Source organism: Petromyzon marinus, chromosome 13 (genome assembly GCF_048934315.1).
Source record: "Petromyzon marinus isolate PM22_M1 ecotype Great Lakes invasive population chromosome 13, UKy_Petmar_22M1.pri1.0, whole genome shotgun sequence".
In the NCBI taxonomy this organism is placed as follows: Eukaryota; Metazoa; Chordata; class Hyperoartia; order Petromyzontiformes; family Petromyzontidae; genus Petromyzon; species Petromyzon marinus.
Genome location: NC_133679.1, coordinates 13,196,844 through 13,223,107, shown reverse-complemented (window position 1 = coordinate 13,223,107; position 26,264 = coordinate 13,196,844). Strand labels below are relative to the sequence as shown.

At 48.8% G+C, this 26,264-nt stretch overlaps 1 protein-coding gene across 1 annotated transcript; it reads right to left on the bottom strand.

The window, feature by feature from the left end:
* Nucleotides 1-16,660: 16,660 nt before the first annotated feature.
* Nucleotides 16,661-20,166, bottom strand: LOC116942066 (5-hydroxytryptamine receptor 1A-alpha). Its single transcript, XM_032953622.2, has one exon. It carries the CDS (start codon nucleotides 19,032-19,034, stop codon nucleotides 17,790-17,792), a length of 1,245 nt encoding a protein of 414 aa, XP_032809513.2. The 5' UTR covers nucleotides 19,035-20,166; the 3' UTR covers nucleotides 16,661-17,789.
* Between the last annotated feature and the right edge of the window lie 6,098 nt (nucleotides 20,167-26,264).

Genomic DNA, 26,264 nt, shown 5'->3' with positions numbered 1-26,264 from the left:
TAAAAAAGTACATAATTCTGTTCACGGCCAGGGTGAACATGCCTAACAGCCGTTATTAATTTTTGATTTAAAGCTTTCGTGACTGCAGGGATTCACAAGCAGTCGAAACGTCGTGAGAATTTTATTGTTTTATGTTTGTATTATTTTATTGTTTCCCTTCTACGTGACTTTACCGAAAGAACCAAGAATATGAAGCCGTTCTTCATGTTTACTTTCTCACACTATAAACCATTTGGGGGGCATTTGAATGTCAAAAGAAAGAGACGCTCGGCAGCACGTGACACATTCCGATCAATCAGAGACGGCTCTAATCAGCGCACAACCGCGAACAATAAAGCCTTCAAATCGCAGCACGCCAACGAGACGGCTGTGGAGGAGAAACAATTATTGTACTTGGGGGGTGGGGGTAAGGAGTTAGGAAATTCGGTTGAATAAAAAAAATGCAATATTTATTCAGATGTATTTTTCATCGCTCCTCTAATCGGAATCCCAGCAGTGATCGAGGACATCAATGTTCTTCTCCCTCATTTTTTGTCCCTTTTTTATTGGTCTCGTTTCTTTCTTAAACGCTTTTGTGTTTTTTTTTTCCCAATCGCTTTCAGGATTTGCGAAGTCGGCATCGTTTGATGGGAGATTGGTAAATTCAAGCAAAAAAAAAGCAGTGTAACAACATCTGTATCTAAATTGGCATTACACAACTACAGTGAACGAAAAAAGTTTTTGATCCCCTGCTCATTTTGTACGTTTGCCCACTGACAAAGAAATGATCAGTCTATAATTTTAATGGTAGGTTTATTTGAACAGTGAGAGACAGAATAACAACAAAAAAATCCAGAAAAACGCATGTCAAAAATTTTATAAATTGATTTGCATTTTAATGAGGGAAATAAGTATTTGACCCCTCTGCAAAACATGACTTAGTACTTGGTGGCAAAACCCTTGTTGGCAATCACAGAGGTCAGACGTTTCTTGTAGTTGGCCACTAGGTTTACACAAATCTCAGGAGGGATTTTGTCTCACTCCTCTTTGCAGATCTTCAAGTCATTAAGGTTTCGAGGCTGACGTTTGACAACTCGAACCTTCAGCTCCCTCCACAGATTTTCTATGGGATTAAGGTCTGGAGACTGGCTAGGCCACTCCAGGACCTTAATGTGCTTCTTATTGAGCCACTCCTTTGTTGCCTTGGCCGTGTGTTTTGGGACATTGTCATGCTGCAATACCCATTTTCAATGCCTTGGCTGAGGGAAGGAGGTTCTCACCCAAGATTTGACGGTACATGGCCCCGTCCATCGTCCCTTTGATGCGGTGAAGTTGTCGTGTCCCCTTAGCAGAAAAACAGCCCCAAAGCATAATGTTTCCACCTCCATGTTTGACGGTGGGGATGGTGTTCTTGGGGTCATAGGCAGCATTCCTCCTCCTCCAAACACGGCGAGTTGAGTTGATGCCAAAGAGCTCCATTTTGGTCTCATCTGACCACAACACTTTCACCCAGTTTTCCTCGGAATCATTCAGATGTTCATTGGCAAACTTCAGACGGGCATGCATATGTGCTTTCTTGAGCAGGGGGACCTTGCGGGCGCTGCAGGATTTCAGTCCTTCACGGCGTAGTGTGTTACCAATTGTTTTCTTGGTGACTATGGTCCCAGCTGCCTTGAGATCATTGGTAAGATCCTCCCGTGTAGTTCTGGGCTGATTCCTCACCGTTCTCATGATCATTGCAACTCCACGAGGTGAGATCTTGCATGGAGCCCCAGGACGAGGGAGATTGACAGTTCTTTTGTGTTTCTTCCATTTGCGAATAATCGCACCAACTGTTGTCACCTTCTCACCAAGCTGCTTGGCAATGGTCTTGTAGCCCATTCCAGCCTTGTGTAGGTCTACAATGTTGTCCCTGACATCCTTGGAGAGCTATTTGGTCTTGGCCATGGTGGAGAGTTTGGAATCTGATTGATTGCTTCTGTGGACAGGTGTCTTTTATGCGGGTAACAAGCTGAGATTAGGAGCACTCCCTTTAAGAGTGTGCTCCTAATCTCAGCTCGTTACCTGTATAAAAGACACCTGGGACCCAGAAATCTTTCTGATTGAGAGGGGGTCAAATATTTATTTCCCTCATTAAAATGTAAATCAATTTATAACATATTTGACATGTGTTTTTCTGGATCTTTTTGTTGTTATTCTGTCTCTCACTGTTCAAATAAACCTACCATTAAAATTGTAGACTGATCATTTCTTTGCCAGTGGGCAAACGTACAAAATCAGCAGGGGATCAAATACTTTTTCCCTCACTGTACTTCTGAGGGCATTTCACAATCCCGTTGACTAACGGCGTTCATGCGATGTCAATCAAGGAGATACTTTTTTATCCTCACCACTGAAAATTTTCAATGTGAAATCCTAATTTAACGTTATGGTTAAATATACAGTAGACTCTCGATTATCCGCGCTGATGCTCATTTAAAATCGCGGATAATCGTAAAATATTAATGTCCCGCGGATCTCTATGCCAAAAGTCACAAATATAGATATTCGTTACGTTCAAAAGTTAAGAAAATGTCGTGTTTGAATGAACAAACCTACAATTTGTAATTAAGGATGTGTTGTGCTCAGTGATGACACTTTCCTGCTCCCTCGCAGAAGAGGCTGCGGACCCACAAAGGGGCCATCCATTGAGTACCCACGCATGGAGAGGGGAGGGGGGTTAACCCAAATGCGTACGCTTGCGTATGGGGGGTCTACTGATAATGTACGTACGCAGAGGGAACGGGGGGGGGGGGGGGGGTGAAGCCTCGATAATAATGCAGCCGGCGGTGGACTATCTGTTTGATTAAACACGTTAATATTATTAATCATTGATCGTTTCTGCGTGGATTAAATATCGGCCGTTCTATAGGATTCGGGGGGGTGGGTGGGGTGCGTCAAGCGTCCATACGCAGGTGGGGGGGGGGGGGTCTAAAGAGTACGCGTGGGTACAGGGAGGGAGGAGGGATCAAGTTTTGACGGATTTTTGCGTACCTACTAAATGGATGGCCCCTAAGTGGATGATAGCAGAGCCACGCTAATCAACATCGATCAAACTTCACCCACTGTTGTAAGGATATGGCAACTACTGTACTGTAGAGGCGATCACGTGGATTTCGGATTGACCGGATCAAATATTTAATCGGTTTCAGCGTGTGACTTGTAAAAAAAATCTCCAAGAAATACAATGTAGAACTGTTTTTAGATGATCAATTTGGGCTCAAGCGACAATCCATGAGTTATACAGTGAGGGAAAAAAGTATTTGATCCCCTGCTGATTTCGTACGTTTGCCCACTGACAAAGAAAGGATCAGTCTATAATTTTAATGGTAGGTTTATTTGAACAGTGAGATAATAACAACAACAAAATCCAGAAAAACGCATGTCAAAACTGTTATAAATTGATTTGCATTTTAATGAGGGAAATAAGTATTTGACCCCCTCTCAATCAGAAAGATTTCTGGGTCCCAGGTGTCTTTTATACAGGTAACGAGCTGAGATTAGGAGCACACTCTTAAAGGGAGTGCTCCTAATCTCAGCTTGTTACCTGTATAAAAGACACCTGTCCACTGAAACAATCAATCAATCAGATTCCAAACTCTCCAATAAACCTACCATTAAAATTATAGACTGATCATTTCTTTGTCAGTGGGCAAACGTACAAAATCAGCAGGGGCTCAAATACTTTTTTCCCTCACTGTATGTCAAAATCTCAGGTGCGCGGTTCATTCGCAAAACAAATAAGCCGCACCAAGAAAATCGAGAGTCTAATGTATATATATACGGTATATAATATTAGATATATTAATAATTTGGAACACAGGAAGTGTAATAAGGTTTTTTTTCGGTTAAAATGATAGTCTCTGTCAAATTAGCCCAATGGGGTCAATAGAATGAGCACAAATAAAGCTGCATATAAGCACAGTGCTTGGGAGCATGGACAACTGTGCTTACCTCCAAATCAGTGTGCTTGAATCAGAAGTCGTCCTTTGTCTTCCACCACCAGTGTAATGCAAGTGCGTGTTGTTTACGTGAGAAATGAGTTTATATCCAACCTTCTGCTGTGTCGCTTTGTGGGAAGTAAACAGTTGTTGATCGATGCACAGGCTCGTCCTCGCCATATGAATGTCCAAATTTCCACCGCTGTCTCAGGGCCACCGATAGAGATGAGTGCTTCCGCATGCTCGTGAAGGCAGGAAACCCCCTTAACTTTTAAACAAAACACATATAAACAAATCATGTGCGTGGTGGTGGTGGTGGTGGTGACCTTTGTGAAATCGGCACTTTGGACGCAAGTGTTTGTGGATCGCGTCGATTTGTGAAATTCCAACACCAGCTGGGTTTTGCGAAGCGCTGAGGAGATGGCGGTCCGGCGAGTGGATTTGTGAATCCGTCTATGGATCTTGCAATGCCTGTATGCACGGTGGGTTTTTGCCAAACAATCGCTCGTTACCCCACCAACGTGCATGCAATTTGCCAAGCATCCCTATGTCTTACTCAGTCTTTAGCCGGTAAATAATAATCATAATAACATTCATTTTATAATGCGTCATTCATGCCAATAGCATCCGCTCTACATTAATTACATATAAGGACCAAATTGCATAGACGTGGTTGGCTGCGCACGGTAAAAAAAGAAGCCCAGCACACGAACACATACATACTAAGAAAATGAAAACTCCGACTACTGCTACCAAGCAAAATAAAAAAAATCATTTTTTTAAAAGTTAAGAAATGGCACCAAAAAGCACGAACAACCAATGGCGGAGCCAGGATTTTCAGGTGGGGGGGTGGGCAACCCCTCCAGCAATGAAACATGATAGAGGAGTTGTTAGTAAGTAAGGACTTGTTAGTGAGTAAGGAGTTGTTTGTAAGTAAGGAGTTGTTAGTAAGTAAGGACTTGTCCCTTACTTTTATTGAACGCGTGTGCGGCCATGGCGCAGCCATCAATCGAGAGTCGATTTCGAACCGCGTTGCGTGATCGGCATCGCGCTCGCTGAAGGTGTCGATGCCTTCAGGGAAGTCGTGGACTCTGTATACGCAACTGCGCACAATTCTGTGAGTCACTTGTAACTGCTTTGCCGTTACTTATTGCCAATTATGGACTCAGACTATTGTCCTATCATCTCATAGAGTCCTTGGCACGTAATAATATGCTACACAGTGGCAGTGGGGGTCGCAAAATGCCGATGTATTACGAATAAACCCCAATGATCCGATCGAAATTAGGGACGTCCCACCCCCCCCCCCCCCCCCCCCCCCCACTGGCTCCGCCAGTGCGAACAACAAAAAGTGATCAAAAAAAGTAATGAGTCCATGAGATCTCAACATCGCAGACCACAATCCCAGCTTCCCCACCGAGCCAGGAAACCTTCACAGTATTAGTAATGTATGTACGTATGTATGTTGAACTTCTTTCGCACCGTATGTAGCCAACCGTGATAATCGGAGGTGCGGGAGAAGGACAACAAGCTAAACACAAAAAGCAGTTCTAAAGAAATGAGTTTTCGATCTAGATGTAAACGAGCCTAGCTCCAGTGGCGTCCTAATATTGGAAGAAGGAACGTTCCAGACGGCCGCAGAAGCGCATCTGAAAGCGCGCGATGGCATTGATCGTCTTTGTTCGATGGCGAGCCAAAAGCCGCCGCTTCTGCGAGGATGACCGGAGTTCGAGTGACGGCTTATGCTCTGTGACGAGATCAGCAGGGTTCATTTGTTGCGAGCACTTTGTGTGTAATGAGTGCGAGCGTGGTGATGAGTGAGTGGGATGAGGAAGGCTCGTTGATGCGATGGTTGCTCGTGGTGAGTGAGACGAGTGATGACCAGCCAACGATAATGAGACAACTCACAGCGTGCACAATTTTTGCGATAGGGGCTAACATTTCATGCACGCGACCCCGGAGATTGCGGAGGCCGGCTCAGACTTACCCCGCGGAAGATTATGCCGCCAACTGCTTCATCGTCGTCTCGGTGGGTTTTCTTTGTTCTTCTGTTGTCGTTGAAGGTTGGAGATGACTCGCCGTGGCGCACGTGAAGGGGAGGGACGTGGAATTACCTGGCTGGGAGCGCGAGACCACACCAATGGCAGAACTCCCTCTCAGCGTGCTCGGGTCAGACGTCGCAGGTGATAGGTCAAGGCTGACCGGAGCGACGACAGCACTCGAACCAAGCCACGAGGGACAAGACGTCATCGAGGAACCTTGCATCGCGCGGCCACGGCGGAGTGACCCGGTGGGGCCACGTGGGCGCGTTGCAAAGGGAAGAGATGCCACGCGCGGGTCTTCGATTGTTGTTGACAGGACAAGAGGTGCTGATAGTTTCGAGACTATCTGAAGGAATGTGCGACGGGGCGGTCATTTGTACGGTGGTCTGGTGGGCTCAAGCCAATGATCTTGCGCAGCGGGGAAACACCGAGGCCGAGTTGTTTCAGACGAGCGGGGAAACCGGCCCCGTGGTTGAAAGAGGCGTTGCGAGGTTTGCTATAAATTACCGCGGGTTCGGGGGCACGCCGCTGAACGATGGCTGCTGGTAGCTTGTCAACACGAGATGTTTTAATTGGAGCGGTGCGAATGAGGCTAAGCACTTCCCCGAGGCGTGATGGATTGAACGGAAGATAATGCAGCTGACGAGGAAGTGGGGGTGGGGGGTGAAGGACGTGAGAGACCCTCAGCTGTAAACTGCTAGCAGAGAGAGAGAGAGATAGGCCTGGATTGTGATGAGGAAAGCGTGTGTTTGAGAATCAAGCGCAATGTGATGGCTAAGCGGCGGTCCGCTCGGTGGTCGGGCAGTGGGGGAGCGAAGGGTCCTGGGTGGAGGATGGACTAAGGCGAGCTGCACAGCAAAATAATTACTGAACTATTTTAAATTTAATTTTACCAAATAACCCCCACTGAGCTTCGTGGCTATTGTTTTTTTTTTTACAAACTGGCTGTCACAAATGACAGCTCAACGAAGTGGCTTAGCACGTGTAAATAATTAGCGGCAAAATACTGCAAACGCGTGTTGATTCTAAATGGGGAGCCACGGTGGCGAGGTGTTAACTCCCTCGCCTGGTATACAGAAGGTCGTGGGTTCGATCCTAACCCTGACGCGCGTATGTTTGGAGTTTGCGTGTTCTCCCCGTTGTCATGTGGATTTTTCTCCTCCAATTTGTCCCTCCACATTTAGAATCAACGTCACGCGTTTAGGGTATTTGGCTGCTTTATAATGTCCACGTGGTGACGAGCCACTTCGTTTAGCTCTCATTTGTGGCCAGGTCGTTTCATGGAGGGAAAAACCGGAGGACCCGGAGAAAAGTCCACGCGACCACGGGACGAGAGAGAGAGAGAGGTTCACTCTCTAAATATACAGCAAGCGTCAAGCTGATTCGATCACTCATCTAAGATGCCCTCGGGGCAATGATTAGCCTGTTTTGGAAACGGGAGATCAGTCGGTGTCCGTCTCGAAGCGTGAGCAGGCTGAACTCAGAATGTTTCTTTTTCATCAGAATCTGTATTTTAGACTGGAGGAATCCGATGAGCAACGAAGCTCTGTTTTTCAACAGATGTCCGAGTCGTAGGACATCCGTGTTGGCATCGAGCACCGTTTGGTATCGCCAGCAGCTGTCAACGGCCGCACTCTGTCGCGCGATGGAACGTGTCCCCCTGTACGCCATTTCAAGGGCGCAAGTTTGTCCCACCGCCCTTTTTAAAGTCGCGTTTGATTTGTTGTGCGTTTGCATCCACATCGAATCATGGGGGTTTGGGGCGGGGGGGGGGGAATGGAGGGGGTGGGGCGGGTGGAGACAGGTTCGTGCGGGGCATTCATATTCACTCGGTGCATTAACTCGGAGAGAGTTGGCCGACTCTGTCGGGTTACTTAATGACAAGAGGCGGACGACGACAAAAACAACAACAACAAGATATGAGAACAACAAGAAAGTTGGTCAGAGTAAGAGACAGGGTGTGAACCGAGAGGCGGCAGGAAAACGACGATTGGAATTGGCCACGATAGTAAAGCCGGGGGAACTGAATACTTGCGCCAGTCCCAGATCTCCTGGCTGGACCGCCGTTTACTCTGTCCCGGGTTGTAGGATCGCGTCAAGGCGATGATCGATGTTGTTGTCGCTGTTGAGTTTGACGGGGCCGGTTGAAGTCATAATTTGCACCGAGAAAGCGGTCACGGAGGTCACGGAGGTCACGGAGGTCACAAAGCTCGGATAGAGAGAGATGAACGTTGCCCCCCTGGTGGACGGTCCAAGATGAGGGCAGAGAAAAAGGATGTTTATACTCTGTTTTTTTCAGTAAAGTCACGTAGGTAAAATAAAATAAATTAAAACAACTAAATTGAATCACGACGTTTCAGAGGCAACACAAGCTTCCGTCTTCAGGTGGAACAGTTACAGCAAAATAGCTGTATCAAGTGAAGAGCTCTGAGACACCCGAGATTATATATACAGGTTAAGGGGGGGGGGGGGAGGAGCCAGGAAGGGACGTGGGTGGGGAGGGGAGGGCTAAGTTAAGCCGCCTTTTGTTATGCTGCAGGGGGTTTGGGGGTAGCGGTGGTGCAACTACACAAAAGCGAGTACAACCCCTTTTGTTATGCTGCAGGGGGTTCGGGGGCGGTGGTGCACTGCACGAGAGCGAGTACAACCACTTGTAGAAATGTAAATGGCTGTACAATTATAAGGCAGCTGAAGTTTGACTTGGTTGATGACATCTTTCCAATGGTTGCTCAATTTAAAACCATCCTCTCGGTAGAAGTTCTGTCTATGTTTGTATATCTGGATGGCTTCATGGACAAATCTTTGGTAATAACCGGGAGGTTTGCATAGTACTTTGGTATCGGAGAAAACAATGTCATGAGAACCCGCTGTGTTGAAACAATGATCAGCCACGGCCGAAGAATTCGTTCTGCCGTGTTTCAAATCTGATTTGTGCTCGCGAATTCGGTCAGAAATATGTCGTTTCGTCTCCCCGATATAGCAGTCACCACAGGTACAACTCAATTTGTAAACACCGGGGTACTGTAAGTCAGGAATGACATCCTTTACGGATTGGATCAGATCACGGATTTGGTGTACTGTATTGAACCGGACCTGGATCTTGTGTTTGTTTAGAATTTTGGAAATCTTTTTGGTTTTGCCTGCTATGTATGGCAGTGTGATGATGTTGATCGGAGTATCAGGTGGTTCTTTCTGTATGGTGGGAGAAACAGCTTGGCCAATAGTACGGTCAGAGTATCCGTTCATCTTGAGGGACAGATGTACATGTTTTAATTCACTGGCCAGGTGATGTTGGTCAGAAATGCAATGAGCCATATGGTATAATGTTTTGATGAGATAATTCTTTTGAGCCGGGTGGTGGTGGGAATCAGGCTTCAAGTAGAAATCTGTGAGGGTGGACTTCCTGTAAACAGAATATCCCAAAGAGCCAGCAGTCCTCCTCTCAAACAGAACATCCAAGAATGGCAGCTTGCCATCTTTCTCCACTTCCATGGTGAATTTGATGGATGGGTGTCTGGAATTGATGTGGTCTAGGAAATGGTTCAAAGCTGGGAGGCCATGTGGCCAAATGACGAAAGTGTCATCCACATATCTCTTCCACAGGGAAGGACGAAGGGTGGATGTCTGGATGGCGTCTGATTCAAATTTATCCATGAAAACATTGGCTATCACTGGTGATAAGGGGGAACCCATAGGGGTACACTCATTGTGTTTGTAGAAAGTACCATTCCAGGTACAGTAAGTGTTGATGAGGCAGTGCCTAACCAGCCCAGGTACATCAGGGTTCAGTCCATGTTGGACCAAATCTTCAATTTATGGTGTCAGGCACTGGGACCTTGGTGAACAGAGAGACCACATCAAAGCTGACGAGGATATTGTCAGGAGATAGTACAATGTCCTTGACCATAGAAACCAATTGGTTGAGTTAAGTACTGCTGAGGTGGTCTTGCCAGTGAAGGGAAGCAGAGTATCCGATAAAAAACGGGCTAGCTTGTAGGTAGGGGAGTTGATCGTGGACACGATGGGTCGTAATGGGGTACCTTCTTTATGGATCTTGGAAAGACCATAGAATCTGGGAGGTCTTGTAGCCGAGGGTTTTAGGGAGGGACGTTTGGTTGGTTCGATTAGGGAAGTCGAACTAGTGATGATCTTGTTGGTTTTATCGTTAGGCTGTTAGTAGGATCACTTTAAATTTTTGAGTAACTCCCATCATTGAGTAGGTCCTGGATTTTGTTGTTGTATGAGTTTTTATCCATAATGACAGTAGCATTGCCCTTGTCGGCCGAGAGGATGACTATATCATCCCTCTTGTTTTAATTCGCGAGTTCAGAGCGTTCGTTTTTGCTAATGTTGCTAATGGGTTTCTTAGCATTCTTGAGAATAGTGGCTATTTCAGCTCTCGCAACGTTCGCTTGGATGTGTCCTATGCCTTTGAGGGCTACATCGACCTGAGAGATGACATCCTCTACTGGTATATGTTTAGGGGTGACAGCGAAATTTAGCCCTTTGGCCAGTACCGTTTTCAGATTGTCCGAAATCGGGATGTTACTCTGATTAATAACGATTTTGTTAACATTCTGGCTTCTTCTTTGATAGGAGGTTGAATTCAGCGATCAGGTTAGCTTTGCATTTGGCAGTCATGTTGTCAACGTGGTTCCAATCAGAAGGGGACATTTTTTGTGTTAACATTAAATGTGATTGTAAGAGAGTCTTGTCTAAACTATCCAGTTCAAATCGGAGAACTCTTATTCTCTCTGAGATTAGTGATAGGCTAGCATTACACAAAATCCGTTTAGAGTTCGGTGAAGATACAGCAGCAGATGTGAGTGTGAAAGCGATGGGTATTACCTTGTTATCGCGGCATCTCTTGAGGAAGGTTAGCGCCTCGATGAGCTGTGATTTCTTGTCTCGTTGTCTGTTAAAAGCTCTAACAAATAAGTGAAATTCCTCCTCGTAGAGGGCATTAGTTCTAGATTTGATGCTTTCGTGACTGCAAGGATTCATGCTCTTTGGTTTTTTCGGTAAAGTCAAGTAGGTAAAATAAAATAAATGAAAACAACTAAAATATGATTTAATTTAGTTGTTTTAATTTATTTTATTTTACCTACATGACTTTACCGAAAAAAACAAAGAGTATGAATCCTTGCAGTCACAAAAGCTTCAAATCTAAAAAGGATGTTGCCCGCGGCCAGGCGAAGCAGCCTGCGGCCCGGAAGGATGCTGGTTGAAGGGGAAAGGAACCGTGTTTCATTTCAAGGGGTCAATGCCGTGGACTTTGGCCAGACCTCCTGCACGATGGTGCTGAAGATCCTGGCTCGTGGATGGCTTTGAAGACACGTGGATCGATATCAGCGACCACTGCGTCGGGGTAGTCAGGCCTGGCCCATGCCTCGCAGATGAGGAGTAGGTCAAGTGAGAAAGTCAGTGATAGTGTCGTGAATGAGGGCAAATTTTTCAATGGCGGAGCGTGATTTCAGATGCCCTATATTTTTACATGCAATGTCAAATATCGGCCCTCTGCAATGTAAAATATGGACCTTAAATACATTAAATCATTACCATTACTATGATCATTATAAAGGTATGATGGATAGAAATGTGGAAGCTGTGTGATCATCGTGAGATTGTTCAAAATTTGAGAACGTATTAAAATGGAGGATTTTCTCGGCGACGTGCTGTGGGAGGCTCGCTTAATGGATTGACGAGAGCGGCTTGCTCCTATTTCCATGCCTCTTCACATCCCCACCTGCTGTTGACAGCAGATGTATAATCGTTGCTCTGCGTGTGCTTAAGTGTGGGGTTGTCTCCGAGATGTCTCAAACAGGGAGTCAGACATGCCAGCAGCTCGGAGTGAGGGCATGGGGAGAGGGCTTGGTAATGTCGACACTGCCGATGAAAGTGAGTCAATGCCACGCTCATCTTTTCAGCCCGGCATATCATCAGCGAAAACAATTCCCATAACCTTCGGCTCTTCTTGGCGTGGTGTTCGGGTTGTACCGCGTCCTGTTCGGCTTTTTTTGTCTTGTTTGTTTGTCTTTCCCCCGCACCTCCGATTCGTGCGGTTGGGTACATACGGTGCGACAGAAGTTCAACATACATACACGGCATTCCGGGAGCTTCTCTGATGAAAGCTTCTTCTGGAACTGAATTGAAGAAGCTCCCAGCATATGGAGTTACAACTGTGGGGTTTTTTTTTTCGGACATCGTGCCACAAACAACAAGCGACGAAATGCCAGAACCCTCCTGAGAGCTGCACAGTTGTTTATATTCTTACTTTGAAGTTCCTTCCCCAACTCCTTCAACCTTTCCTCCATCACCCCCTCTCACCGCCACCCGACCAGCCCGTCCCTTAGACTAACAGTCGATCGCCAGCGCTGCTTAATACGCATTCACAAGGGCAGATTTCAAAGTCAATGCACACGACGGCATCGACTCTGGGCTCTAGAGCAAACGTATAAACACGTGCGATTGGGTAAATAGGCCAACTGCAGTGACCATTGTCTGAACCGGTCCTGGGCCTCCCCTCGGTCGACTCAGCCTCAAAATGAGTACCTGGTGCGGTGTGTAAACATCGCCACTAGGGAGACAAAGGCGGCCAGGCGTGGTGCTGGCCACCCACCACCTCGTGCGCCGTGCCAGCCTTCATAGGTGCTACCCGCTAACAGCACTTGCCCCGACAGTCTGTTAAAGGCGATACGTGGAGATCTTCGTGTTGAACAACTGTTGGGTTTAATTTTCTTTAACCCCCCCCCCCCGCTTTTAAAATAAACACCAAATTCACTTTGGCCGTCGACGAGACACCCCGACTCACGCTGAGTTCGGCAAAATGGCGCTCAATTGTTATCTGACGCTGCCTTCTGCGCGTGGTTATTTAAGATAATTGCACCGCCTTATTTTTGTTCTGACGAGAAATAATTAAAACACACCCACACAAGTACGAAGCAGGTGGAAAAAGGGGACCCACGTGAATATGTAATGGAAAAAATCTAACTCTATTCTCGCGAGCGATTGCCGCCCTTATGAAGACGAAAACCACGAGAACTGTATTATTGTCCCGAAGGTAAGATTAACTTAATACATTCTACACGCTAAAAGTGTATTTCTCTACTCTGTTATTTTTACCGTTTTCTTGTTTAAAAAAAAAAAAGCGTCACATCCCAGAATGTGACACGTTACAATTTCAAACGACAGTGGGTTTAGAATGTTTGTTGAAACTCAGTCAGTATGTTATTATCAGTCCCGTGCGCCGCCAATGCAATTGGACATGGCGCGTGACGTGACATGACACAATGAGGTAGAATTGAATTCCCTTGTGGAAGGAAAAATAAATATCCCCCCCCCCACCACCGAGGGTTGAATAGACCTGTTCGCCATGCGACGAATTATGGCAGGGAAAGGGGGCCACCTTGCTCAAGAGACATCATTCTTGGAACCGGTACTTTCACACCGCACTATCACTGCAGCGCAGAGCAGTGAGCAAGCCCCCCCCACCCCCCTTTCACCGCATGTTTAAGAATAGGTCATGCACGTCCAAAAAAATGGTCTGCAAACCGTGCAGTCAAATCCACTTAGCGGCAGCCACTTTACGAGGGAACTTAGAAACAAACACATATATTTCTATGATTGTGGGGAGTGGAGGGGTACTAGAGGGTGCTCGCGGGAGGAATTAAAACTCATAAGCACGTGTGTACACACACGTGGGGAATTCCCTTTTGGCAGTCCACTTGTCGTAGCATGAGGGCACTCCGCACGCGGCGGCGGGTCACGCCTGTTGTTTGACCTCGCTCCGCCGCGTCACTGCGGGTTGACGAGGGCGGGAGGAGCGCGGTCGTGAGAGGTCATAGTAGTACAGTACAACAATAGACGCGTTTTGCCACATTGCCCTCAGGCTGCCGCGCGATACCAGCGGCCCTGCAACGACAACCCTGTGAGTGCGTGGCTCAAGCCTGCTTTGTTTCCGTGAGTTGCCGATAGACATGTGGAACTGGAATCATTGTAATCGTGATCTGTATTTATCCGGCAAAGCCCGAGGCTTAAGATTCTTTTTTTTTAATCAGGAGGATCCGGCAATTTTTTTTGCCCATTTTCATTCACCGAGTGTTTTAACATGCTGGAAGGAATGAGTGTACAGCACACTAAAAACTCCACACGTACGGATTCAAGAATCCATTGCCGCCATGCTATTCCCTCGCCACCACGAAAGAATATACACTATGTACATGTTCACTTCCAGTCTCAGTGGCGCCGTGATAAGCAGAAGCACAGCACTTCGAATGCAGTAACATTGAATTCGATTCCTGGTCACGACTTGCATCCGTGGCGGATTATATCTAATCATGTCCCCGAGGCCCCCTTCATCAACCCACACGGACCCACGTGGTGAAGTATAGCCGAACAAACGCCCAGTGCTGACACGAAGTGAAGATATGCTCATCCAGCAGTGGACCAACAGAAGGCTGTAAATTATTATTATTATTACTACCGGCAGCCCGCACACCCTTTGGACGTGACCATCCCTTCGTCCTTCCAGCCAGCAAATATTTTTTTTCGAATGCAGGTATCGCACGATGACAATTTACAGGCACGTGTCAAACCACTGCTGAAGGGCCTCGTCCCAGCGCGTCGTGCGAGTCGCGAGATTATATGCGTTTTGACGTCATCGCGCAGATATGCGCGGTGACGTCATCGCCGAGCACGCGCACCTGGGAGCGCGGCACCCAGACGGACAGGAATCCACCCAGGTTATCAAACCAGAATTTTGCGTGTGTTTTCTAATATAGTATGACACGCAGTGTGTTAAATATATAACTTGATCATTGGATTTTGCAAAGCATCTATGGTGTAATGTAGTTACCCCATGATAGCTCATCATAGCTCCTGTAATTTTCGTGTTTTTTTTAAATGTGACTGTCCTGTATAAAATAAATATTCGTGAGAAAGAATGGTACTCTTTGTTAAAATGAAGAGTGCAGAGCTTGTGGAAGTTACCACGGTGGCGAGATGTTAACTATCTCGCCTGGTATGAAGGAGGTCTTGGAACGATCCTGACCTTGACGCCTGCTGTATATTTGGAGTTTGTATGTTTCTCTCTCCCCGTGGTCGCGTGGATTTTTCTTCGGGTCCTCCGGTTTTTCCCTCCACATTTAGAAACACGCGTTTAGAGTGTTTGGCTGCTATAAATGTCCACATGATAAACCACTCCGTTTAGCGATCATCTGTGGCCAGGTGGCTTCTGAAAAAAAAGTTATACAGCTCACTGAGTCTTTCCTGGTAAGATCAACAAAAATTGTTTCGTTTATAGTTTAAGTTAGCCAGTTCGCTCTAACACACTCGACATAGGGGGGGGGCCCATACCCATTCAGGAATTGGCTTAGCATTCCAATTTGACGCTCTTAGAAATCTCTTGAGACTCGGTGAGGCTCTTCTCTATATAAAAAGGATGTTATTGCAATTATTTTTAGTATTTAATGACCAAGCGGCAGCCTCTTGTCTTGGCCACTATCCTAAAATTGCCCTAAGATACCCTGAGTGTATCACCATCCATGCTCTCATTAGCGAAAAAAATCAAAACATTTCCCCCCACAATGGGCCCTGGTAGAGTAAAGGTTAGTGACTGACCACACGTGGCGTGTGTGGGTGTGCACGTGCGTGCGTGCGCGTGTGTTTGGAACTCACGGCTAGTGCCAATTCGTCGGGAGAGGCGATGTCTGTGGACTCGGTGCTAAGCTGTCACTGGCCAATGAGCGAGCAGCGGAGAGATGTTCAGCCACCTCCGACGCTGTGTCACCTAAATATAGTGTTTTCATAGCCCACCACATCTCTCTCTTTCTCTGTGTGTGTGTGTTAGGTGCCTATATATATCTTTACGTCCAGCTTTCTTGTCAAACTTTGCAGCGCACATGGAGTGCAAGTGTTTTGTGGGGAGCAATTTATCAAGAGCTGCTGCTACTCGAGGTGAATTTCTGCACGAGCTAATCAAAGTAAGACGTTTCTTAGACAACCAAACTTAAAATAATTTTCTTTGAAAACAAAACCAAGGGATTGCTTGCGTCGACCAGTGGATGCAATGTCCCCCAGCATGAACTTCAAATGCAGAGCAGGGATTGTTTCATTTCAATGAGCTCACGTCCGCTCGGGAATCAGCGGCGGTGATGACGACGACGATGCCGATGATGAATGAGCTATGGAAACGCATTAATGGAACACGATAGAGTTACACACGTCCCTCGCAGACGGCACCCGGGGACCTTCACAGTTCGTCAATACACACAGACACACACACAGGCACACCAAATAACATCTGCAGCGGAAGAGAGGCGTAAATACCAGTGGCCAGGGTCGCGGCCAAAGTACTGTGGAGGGGCGAGATTTCATTTTGACAGCGACACCAAAGGGTACAGATGCAATGGGGAGTGGCCGTGGGGCTCTCTCTCTCGGTGGCCGTTCCTGGAGTTGTCCACGCGCTATTGTCGGAGAGTGCCTCTTGACTCTTCGCAAAAGGGGGCAAAAAACACAATGTCATCGGCCACGTGTTCAGTCGCGCGCTGTGACACCGCGGGGCGTTCGTCCGCGACAGTTTAGTGGCACGGCAAATGAGGCCCTCTTCCCTTTGTCACACACCCAGAGTCTCATTACAGAGCCGGAAAAGAACCCGAATCGTAGTGGTAAACATCAAGTATTTATTCAAACAGCATACAAGGTAGTCATGGTAACCAGATATTTGTTTTAAAAATGAGTATTTGATTACTTATGCGTTCTATTATTTATTTATTTGCCACCTCTATATACTTGTGTGTGCATGTATTAAATACTGTAAGTTGCTCTAGTGTGTATAAATAGTGTGTAGCCATTTGTTTTTATTATTATTATGTTTGTCTACTCAAAATGATAGCTTACAGCGACAGACACTTTGCTTGCCCGGTAGAATCCCTCCTGCCTCGCCTCGCCCGGTTGATGGGGATCTATGCCGCGTGAGAAACCGCTCGCTCTATGGCCACTACGATGAGCTCTATGGATGCGATGTTGGTTACTGCTATGGCTGTTTGTATATTCAGGCGTGCAACGCTAAAGACCACAGAACCCGGTTTTTTATAAGTCAATAATCTACGCGCATACATATCACTTCAACAGCATTATCGCCTTGTGAAGATATATATAATCTCTCTGGAGCCTTCAATTCATCCTGATGTGTAATTGTTTTACAGAAGCTACATAGTGATACAAACTGCGACGAAAGTTAAGCCACGATATGATTCTTCCCCCCCCCCCCTCCCACAACCTGCGATTGAGTTTCGCCTATAGGAATACAATACTTATATACAGTATATATAAGCATACGGTGCGTGTGGTGCGCGTCTCGGGGAGGTGTAGTGGCGATTGTTAAGCGCATTGCGTTGTGCCTTAGCCTGGCGGCGGCCTGAGTTCAATTCCACGACCACAGCCAACTTCAAGCGGCGAGTGAGAGAGCTAGAACCCGGCACCTGGCCCTCCCGTTCACCAATCCGCACTGACTAGAGTGGTGAAGTATGGTCAAGCAACTACCACGACCGATGTGGCGTGTGGGGGGGGGGGGGTCGAGACTTTCATCCAGCAGCGGAATCGACAACGGGTTTTTAAATGATTGTACATCTCTGTGTATTGATATATATATGTAGCCTTAGTGTGTGCTCAGCTTGTGCAATGTTTGAGACACAGTCCAGTACGAGGATCACTCCCCAGTGCCTCAGCCTCCTTGACCACTCGCGCGATGGGGTTGTGGGGGGTGGGGGGGGGGCTCACATCGCTATGCTCACTGCCTGCAGAACTTACATTTAATGATCTTCTTGAAGGCGTTCTGAAAGTCCTTGTTGAAGTACGCGTAGATGATGGGGTTCAGCAGCGAGTTGGAGTAGCCGAGCCAGTTGATGACGGCGAACACGCCCGGCGGCAAGTGGCATCGCTCGCCGCAGAAGGGCGAGATGAGCGCCACGATGAAGAAGGGCAGCCAGCAGAAGATGAAGGTGCCCATGATGATACCCAGCGTCTTCACGGTCTTGCGCTCCCGCGCGAGCGCCGTCTTGCGCCGACACGCGTCCGCACCCGTCCCGTTCCCGTGCTGCTGCTGCTGCTGCTGCTGCGTCGGCATCATCGCGGGCGACAAGTGCGGCCGCGCTGAACTGTGCGCCAGAGAGGAGGGACTCCTCGCCCCCACCGCCTCGGGCAAGGCCAGGTCGCGGTGGCTCCTCTGCTTGGAGTCGCCGTTGCACGGGGCCGGAGACGGCGGCGCCGCGGTCTCTGCCTCTGCCGCCGCGGACGGCATCTCGGCGCGGTTCGATATGGCGAAGGGCGCGTCGAAGGACTTCTTCTCGGTGGCCTTCTTGACGTTCTTGCGGATGCGAAACCGCGCCGCCCTGAATATTCTGCTGTAGAGCACGAGCATGAGGATGAGCGGGATGTAGAAGGCGCCGAACGTGGAGTAGATGGTGTAGCCGTGGTCCTGGCTGATCTTGCACGCGTTCGGGTCCGCCCTGTCCTCCGGAGTCCTCCAGCCCAGCATGGGCGGGATGGAGATGGAGAACCCCACGAGCCACGTGAGGCTGATCATGATGACGGCGCGCCGCGGCGTCCTCTTGTTCACGTAGTCGATGGGGTTGGTGATCGCCCAGTAGCGGTCGAGAGCGATAACGCACAGGTGCAGGATGGACGAGGTGCAGCAGAGGACGTCCAGCGCGATGAAGATGTCGCACACCACCTGGCCCAGCGTCCACCTGTCCAAAACTTGGTAGAGAGCGGCCATGGGCAGCACCAGGATGGACACCAACAGGTCGGTGACGGCCAGAGAGCCGATCAGGTAGTTGGCCACGTTCTGCAGAGTCCGCTCCAGCGCGATAGCGGCGATCACGCACGAGTTGCCGAAAATCGCGCACAGGATTAAGGCGGTCAAGCAAAGCGACGAGATCACGGTGTAGGCTACGGACGAGGGCTCGCTGCTGTTCCCCTGCGCCGCACTCACTGCCAGGGCCGGCGCGCTGCCTGTGATGTTGTGAGCTTCCATCGCGGTGACGGCGGCGGAGGAGGCGGCGGGAGCAGCCGGGACAGCGGCGCTCGTCTTTGTGTGGAGCCGCTAAAGTGGCACGCGTACAAGGAGCGGGTCATTGTTCCCCCATGATGAAGAAGCTTCTTAGAGACGAGGCGAGCAGCCGGGGACCGTCGCTTACGTGCTTTTGCCACTGCCGCTGTTGCTACTGCCGCTACTGCCGCCGCCGCTGCTGCTGCTGCTGCTGCTTTTGCCGCTGCTCGTGCGTTGACCGCGGACGCATGACTCCCCCCGTTCTTCATATATACCGCGAGTGGGTAGCGCGTCAAAGCGGCGGCAGCGGTGCTCGCCGTTTGTGTCGATCACTCGACGCGCCACCCCTTCCTTAGCTGAGCGCACCGTGCCAGCTGCGCTAGCTGCCGAGATGCCCCAACCATTGAGTCCGCTTCTGCAGAGCGAGTTGCTGCCCACAGTTGCGAGTCGCTCGTGCTGGGGTTGAACTGGACGAGCATGCTGGGGATTGCGCGGCGGTGACTCAACTATAAACGCACGAGCGAACGCGCGCCCCCTTCGCGCGCGCGTGTGTGTGTACATGCGCGCGCGCGCTTGTACATGCGTGTGCGTGTGTGCGCTCGCACTCCCCGGTACTGACTGCTGCGCGTGCGAGGCTGGTTCAGTGTTTCCGCTGCGGCTTCGAGCGCCTGGTATGGATTTGCATTGTTATTGATATTTATTTTTATATGTATGTATTTACCTATCATGCGCTCGGAGGATGAGCAGCTACAGACAGACCCGCGCGCGCGCGTGTCTCTGCTTAATTAAGCAGCCCTTTAAAGACCCGAATTGTGAAATAATAAACATTAAAATGACACAAAGCAGTGGCAGAGGGCTGCCGACAGATAGACGGAAAACAATTGCAGACCAGCGACAATATTTGTTTTAACACGTGACAATTTTCAACAACAACGATTACAACTAGAGCGTCTGTAGCCGCCGCCACCACAAACAACAACAACAACAGCAGCTATAGCAACAACAACAACAACAGTTGAGAAGGCACCACACGCAGAATTCGTTGTTGGATCAGCACCGCGGACAGCGCCTCCCCTCCACACGCAACGCTGCAGCCGGCAGTGCTCCTTGCATACCGCCATGCGACACACACACACAAAGACCCCCCCCCCCCCCCGTATTGCCTTAACAGACTGTTGGGGCCAGTGCTGTTAGCGAGCACCTATTAAGGCTGACACGGCGCACGAGGAGGTGGAGGGGGGGCGACGAGCACCACGCCCCGCTGCCTTTGTTCCCCCAGTGCCAATGCAAACGCTCCGCATCAGGTACTCATTTAAGGCTGAGTCGACCTAGGGGACAGGCACAGGAACCGGTTCAGACATTTCGTCGCACGACATTGGCCGTGCGCGGGAATCGAACTCCGGGGGGGGGGGGGGGCGGGGGGGGGAGTGGCGCCGGATTCATAGCCCGCTGCGATAACCACCGCACTGCCGCTCCCCATTACACACGTATATACGCACACTACACACGCATGCGTCCTTAATTCGCGGCGCTGTGATTTCCCCCATCCCCCCGTCACTCTTAAGACTTCTCCGCAGAGGTCAGCATAGCCCTATGCTCGTGTACCCCTCTCGCCCGATGGCTTACACGAGCTGTGTGGGAGACGAGAGGAGCAGCCCGGATGGATGCGTGGGAACTGCGCGCCTCGCTGTTCGATTGTTCGGAGTAATGCACTCGGATCAGTGTTCGGATTTTTTTTTGTTTTACGTCTGAGCCGTCGGCGTTATACACTTAACAGCGCCGAGCTGAAGCGCCCCCGTTAAAACGCGCATAATAAATCGGTTATAATGCAACCCCCCCCCCCCCACCCCGCTATTAGCAGCTGGTAGCGTATCGAGTGTAAATACCAGACACTTAGGACGTATGTAACTGTGCGTGTGTGCTTCTTTGTTTCGTCGTCAATGTATTCGCTGCTGAGTAACCAATAGCGCTTTCTGTCGGCGTCAAGCGCCAGGTTGGCGAATTACTTGGTCCACTGGAGGTGGGGTCTGAATATATTTTCGTATTTAAAAGCCTCCTGCGCTTTCCCCAAGGTCGACTCGATCTTAAGTGAGTACTGCACCTGGCTCGGTGTGTGAACAGCAGCACTGGGGAGACAAAGGCGGTCGGTGCGTACCGTTGACAACCCATCCTCTCGTGTGCCGTGCTGGCCTTCATCGATGCTACTCGCTAACAGCACTGGTTCCAACAATCTGTTAAAGGCTATACGCGAGATCTATGTCTTTGTTTTGCACGAAGATTAGAGTTGCAATGTCAAACTTTAGCTTGACCTTGCACGTACGTGGAAAACCAATCATCTATCCTGGCAGCCCAAATATAAGTTTTCGGTGTTGGTATTTGTCTAGTTTTATGAGTATAGACTCGGCTTACATCCGTGCCAAGTTTCAGCTGCCTAGCACTTCTAGAACGTCGTTAAAATGTAGCATGAATCAAGCCGTCACGATAGCTTACATGCAAACGGCGTAGTATACGCATCACTGCATCAGTAGTACGCGTGTGTTTGTGTGTGCAGGTTATTCATATATGCGCACATATTTACAAGTGTATTATTTCGTTAAAAAAATATATGACAGTGATAATACAGTATGCTAATACAAATAACGGTAGCAGTTAAACATGATTAACTGCTATTACATGTAAATCGCAGCCTAATTCATACCCGTTGCAAGATGCATCTCAATAGGCAAGTTCAATCATATCAGCATGTTGGACATGAATTATCACTTCATCAGCATGTGGACAGCCATTGTGAAATAACATGCACATTCTGACTCGTGCGCCAGGCTCATTGTTAAAGAAACAATGTCGTCTAATCATTCAAATTAAGCTGTCATTCAACTCCATTTAATATCAAGTCAAAGTCATATTTACATTTCACCCAGTGCCAACGGTAGCTACACGTGCTATGGGCCCCGCACTTTCAAAGGCCCCGCGCTAAATGCTTTCAAGCTATCAATTCCGGTTCAGTGATTGTGCACTTGCTCTATTACTATAGTACTATACCTCCTTCAACTTGTATGAACGACTGGATGTTTAAGGTTAGCGATTTGTCGTATTATCTGGCTGTATAGCAAATGGAAAAAAAAAAACAATTACTTTACTATGCAAGTTAAAAATGTGTGTTTTAATATTTGTGTTGTTTTATATTTAGGGCCCCTTTATTACATATGCTACAGGCCTGCACTAGCTTCATCCGGCACTGATTTCACCCGGGCGCTAGGATGGCGTGCAACGGCTGAGTGGAGGTTTTGCTAAACTCCCAAAGCCATTGAATGTGTCATGTGACCAGGAGGTGGTTCGTAAACCCGTATGTACGGATCTCTGATGCGTTGCTGGACATCTGTGAAAACTGGACATCGGTGAAAAAGAGCTTTATAGCTCATCGGATTCCTCCAGTATAGATATTCGGATTCTGATTCCGTTATCCCCTCGAATGCGTGGTGGGTTTTATCCAGGTACTGTACTCCGGTTTCCTCCCACAAAAAAACGAAATAACTCCGTATTTAATTTGGCCAACCATGGCAATATATGGAGCCATCCATACAAAAATGCGACTCATTAAGAATGTCCTAGATAAATATACAACCAGTTGAAAGCCTCGCGAGATTTGTAATGACTTCTGTTTGCAAAACCTGTGCAACCGTGGACAATTAGGATTTAAAAATGAGTTACAATATAGTCTGATCATTCTCAACCTACCAGGCGATGACCATAGCGGGGAGCGGTAGTGTAGCAGAGGGGGGGGGGGCGGTTAGATCGCGTAAATATATAAATGTTGTGTCGTTAAAACCCGCCACCACCCGGCACAGCCAACTAGTAAGGGTTGTCACGTAAACAGAACATGCCAAGTCGTCACTAGTACAGCACACCGGTGTGTTAGAGAGCCAAGCCACAACATTAACAATCTGAGTACGACGTGTCGCCAGTAATTACAACTAGCTTCATCAGGCGACAGCCAGATTTGGTGTGTTTTATCGACACATATTTACGCGATCTAACCCAAAAGAAAACCTCTATTGTGGATGATATTGGTCACGAAAGCCTACGTGTTAAACCGTTAGTGTAGTGTTAACGCACTGCGCAACGAACCTGCCGACCCGAGTTCGATTACCTTTCGCAGCCAACATCCGTGACGAATATCTGAACCGATTGTGGACCTCCGCGAGGTCAACTCATTCTTAATTGAGTACCTGGAGCGATGTTTAAAACATCAGCACTTGTTTTCCGGGCGTGGTGTTGGCCACCCACCCCCTCGTGTACCGTTGCGGCCTTAATAGGTGCTCGCTAACTGCCCTTGTCTCAGCAGGGATCTTTGCATTTGACCATACGTCACCACGCAGATCAGCGTGAGTTGCTGAAACGCTTACCACTGACGTTAGCCATGGCCAAGACGGGATTTTAACAGCGCAGCGCGCTAGCATCTGTCCCGCGGCTCCTCCTCCTCCTCCGCAAACGATTTCCTGGTAAAATAATTAACATTGTGGATTTAGGTGGTGAAAAACAGCGCCACACACCGGGCCCCGCGCTTGTGAACGGTGCCACGGGCGCGTCGAACGACCACATTCCAGACAGCCGGCGCGCTTGTGGTGCTCGATGCCGGGGCTCCCGCAGCCGGAGTCGAACCTCAAAATTCGCTCGCTCAGTTGGTGAGTCGCGAACAGCGCTCTCGTAGGGTCGACTCGACCGCCGCTGATAAGAGCAATCAGCGACTCGACTGTGGAAAGGCGTTTGATGGTAAGGACCAGGGACACTTTAAGAATTCATCATAAGAAATGCATTGGGGAAGCCGAGTCAACCCAACAATTGCCTTTGCTCACGACGACACGACGCGGTGATTGTTTTGCGCGTGTAAGCGAGCACGTGTGTGCGTGTGTGTGCGTGTGCTTCTGCGTGTGTGTGTCAATGTGTGCGGAGCGGTGGCGCAGCGGTTAGCGCACTGGACAACGAACCCGGCGACCCGAGTTCGATTCCCGCTTCACGAGCAACAACGGTGGCGAAAGTCTTAACCGGTCCTTGGCCTCCCCTAGGTCGACTCAACCTTAAATGAGCACTTGGTGCGGTGTGTAAACATCACCACTAGGGAGACAAAGGCGGCCGGACGTGGTGTTGCTCACACCGCTCTCGTGCGCTGTACTGGCCTTAATAGCTGCTCGCTAACACCACTCTCTGCAATAGTCCGTGGAGGCTTAGCAAGAGAGTCGTGTAATGAATTAAAATTCAATGTCGAGACTACGTCATCGTAATCATCACTATCGATTCTCCAGGGTTGGAATAAGTCAACATTGACTTGGCCCAAGAATGGAGATGAGTAATGGGAAACTTGGACGTGTATGTAATGTACTGTACGGCCATTCATCACTCTACTGCTGGATGAAGGCCTCGCCGTCCCGCCCCCCCGTATCCCAACTTTCAGTCATGGGGGTTGCTCAGTCATACTTCACCACGCGGGTCAATGCGAGTTGGTGATGGGAGTTCCCAAAAAGAGTTCGCTCGCCACTGATGTTACCCGCGGTCGGGAATGTAGCTCATTCTCGCTAGGTTTAATAGCTACACGTATGCCGGGCTGAATGTTAGCTTAGTCTGTCCGGGTCAGTCCTGGCACACCACATCCAGTATACGCAGGGCCGGATGAAGATTTTGTAGGTCCCTGGGCTACAGGTAGTGTGAGACCCCTCCCCCAGGATTATTTTCAAAAGGAAAACAAAGTTAAAGAAAATTAAAATTGTATTTTTACGAGGCTAACAACAAATAAAATTCAGCATTCACAAATGAAATCACTTTTCACTTCATCTCTGGAGGCCCTCCAGCTGGCGGAGGCCTCCTGGGCTGCAGCCCCTAAAGCCCCCCCCCCCCCCCCGTGCCTTAATCGGGCCCTGAGTGTGCCTCTCGCTACGGCGAATTTTTCCCACAAGCCTCGTACAGTCTACCAGCGGCCCGAGAACAACAACAAAAAATGTTCAGTTAGAAATGTAGCCAAGTGCACTAATGCGTGTGCATTTATCCTTTAATTAGACGGATGTACGTGTACATATACCGCCTGCTGAAAGGGATGACGTACGCCTTTTAAAGATGAAAATGAGTGGATAAGTCTCATCCATGATGTGCTAAACGCACTTTGGGAACGCCGTGTATCGCGAAATGAGCGCCGCGCGCGCATTTCTCGTGGACCCATAAACCTGTATCTGGTGCCTCGGAATATTTCGGGATCTTACGGATGCGACCATCCAGGTGAAAGCGTGTATGCACGGGAGAGGCCGGTGGGGGGGGGGGGGGGGGGGGTGTTAAGCCTGTGCTTGTTAGAACGCCACCGTATTGTATGGACTATAAGACGCTTCGGAAAGTCAGAAACCCCCTCCCCACCCCGACACCCGCTCCCCGGATAACACGGTAGTGTTTTATTTTAGCGGACACCGACGGGAGTGTCGTGGCGCACTCGCACGGAGGTGAGGGTGGAGGATGGAGGGATTGGTGGTGGGGCCATCACCACGCCAGGCTGTCTTCGTCTCTCCCAGTGGTCAATGTTTTACACACCACGAGTTACGCGGTTTTTTTTTTACTCATTTAAGACTAAGTCAACCGAGAGGAGGACATGGATACATTCAGTTACCGCTTTCGTATCATACGGATGAGGTGGCCGGGATGTGAGCGCCCTGCGCTAAGCACTGGGATTTGCTCACCAAAATCGAACTAACGAACCAGCCGCTTGTATTGTCCCTTTGCCTGCCCATGACCGTATATAACTGGCCAACTCGCATGACAAGCCTCTCGCACTATCCATCCTTCAACCCTACCTACAGTGGATTCTTCTCCGGGTGCTCCGTCTTTTATTTTTGCCCCTTCCACATTTAGAATCAACACGCATTTAGAGTATTTGGCTGCTATGCATTTGCACGTGATAAGCCACTTCGTTGAGCTATAATTTGTGGCCAGGTCGCTTCTGAAAAATAACTATTTAGCTCAGTGGGGCTGACCTGGTAAAATAAAATTAGTAGTAGTAGCCAACCAGCCACGAGCACGTCCCATCCCCTAACCCTAACAAACCAGCCACTAGCACCTCCCATCCCCTAACCAACCAGCCACTAGCACGTACCATTCCCTAACCCTAACCAGCCACTAGCACGTCCCATCCCCTAACCAACCAGGCACTAGCACGTCCCATCCCCTCACCAATCAGAC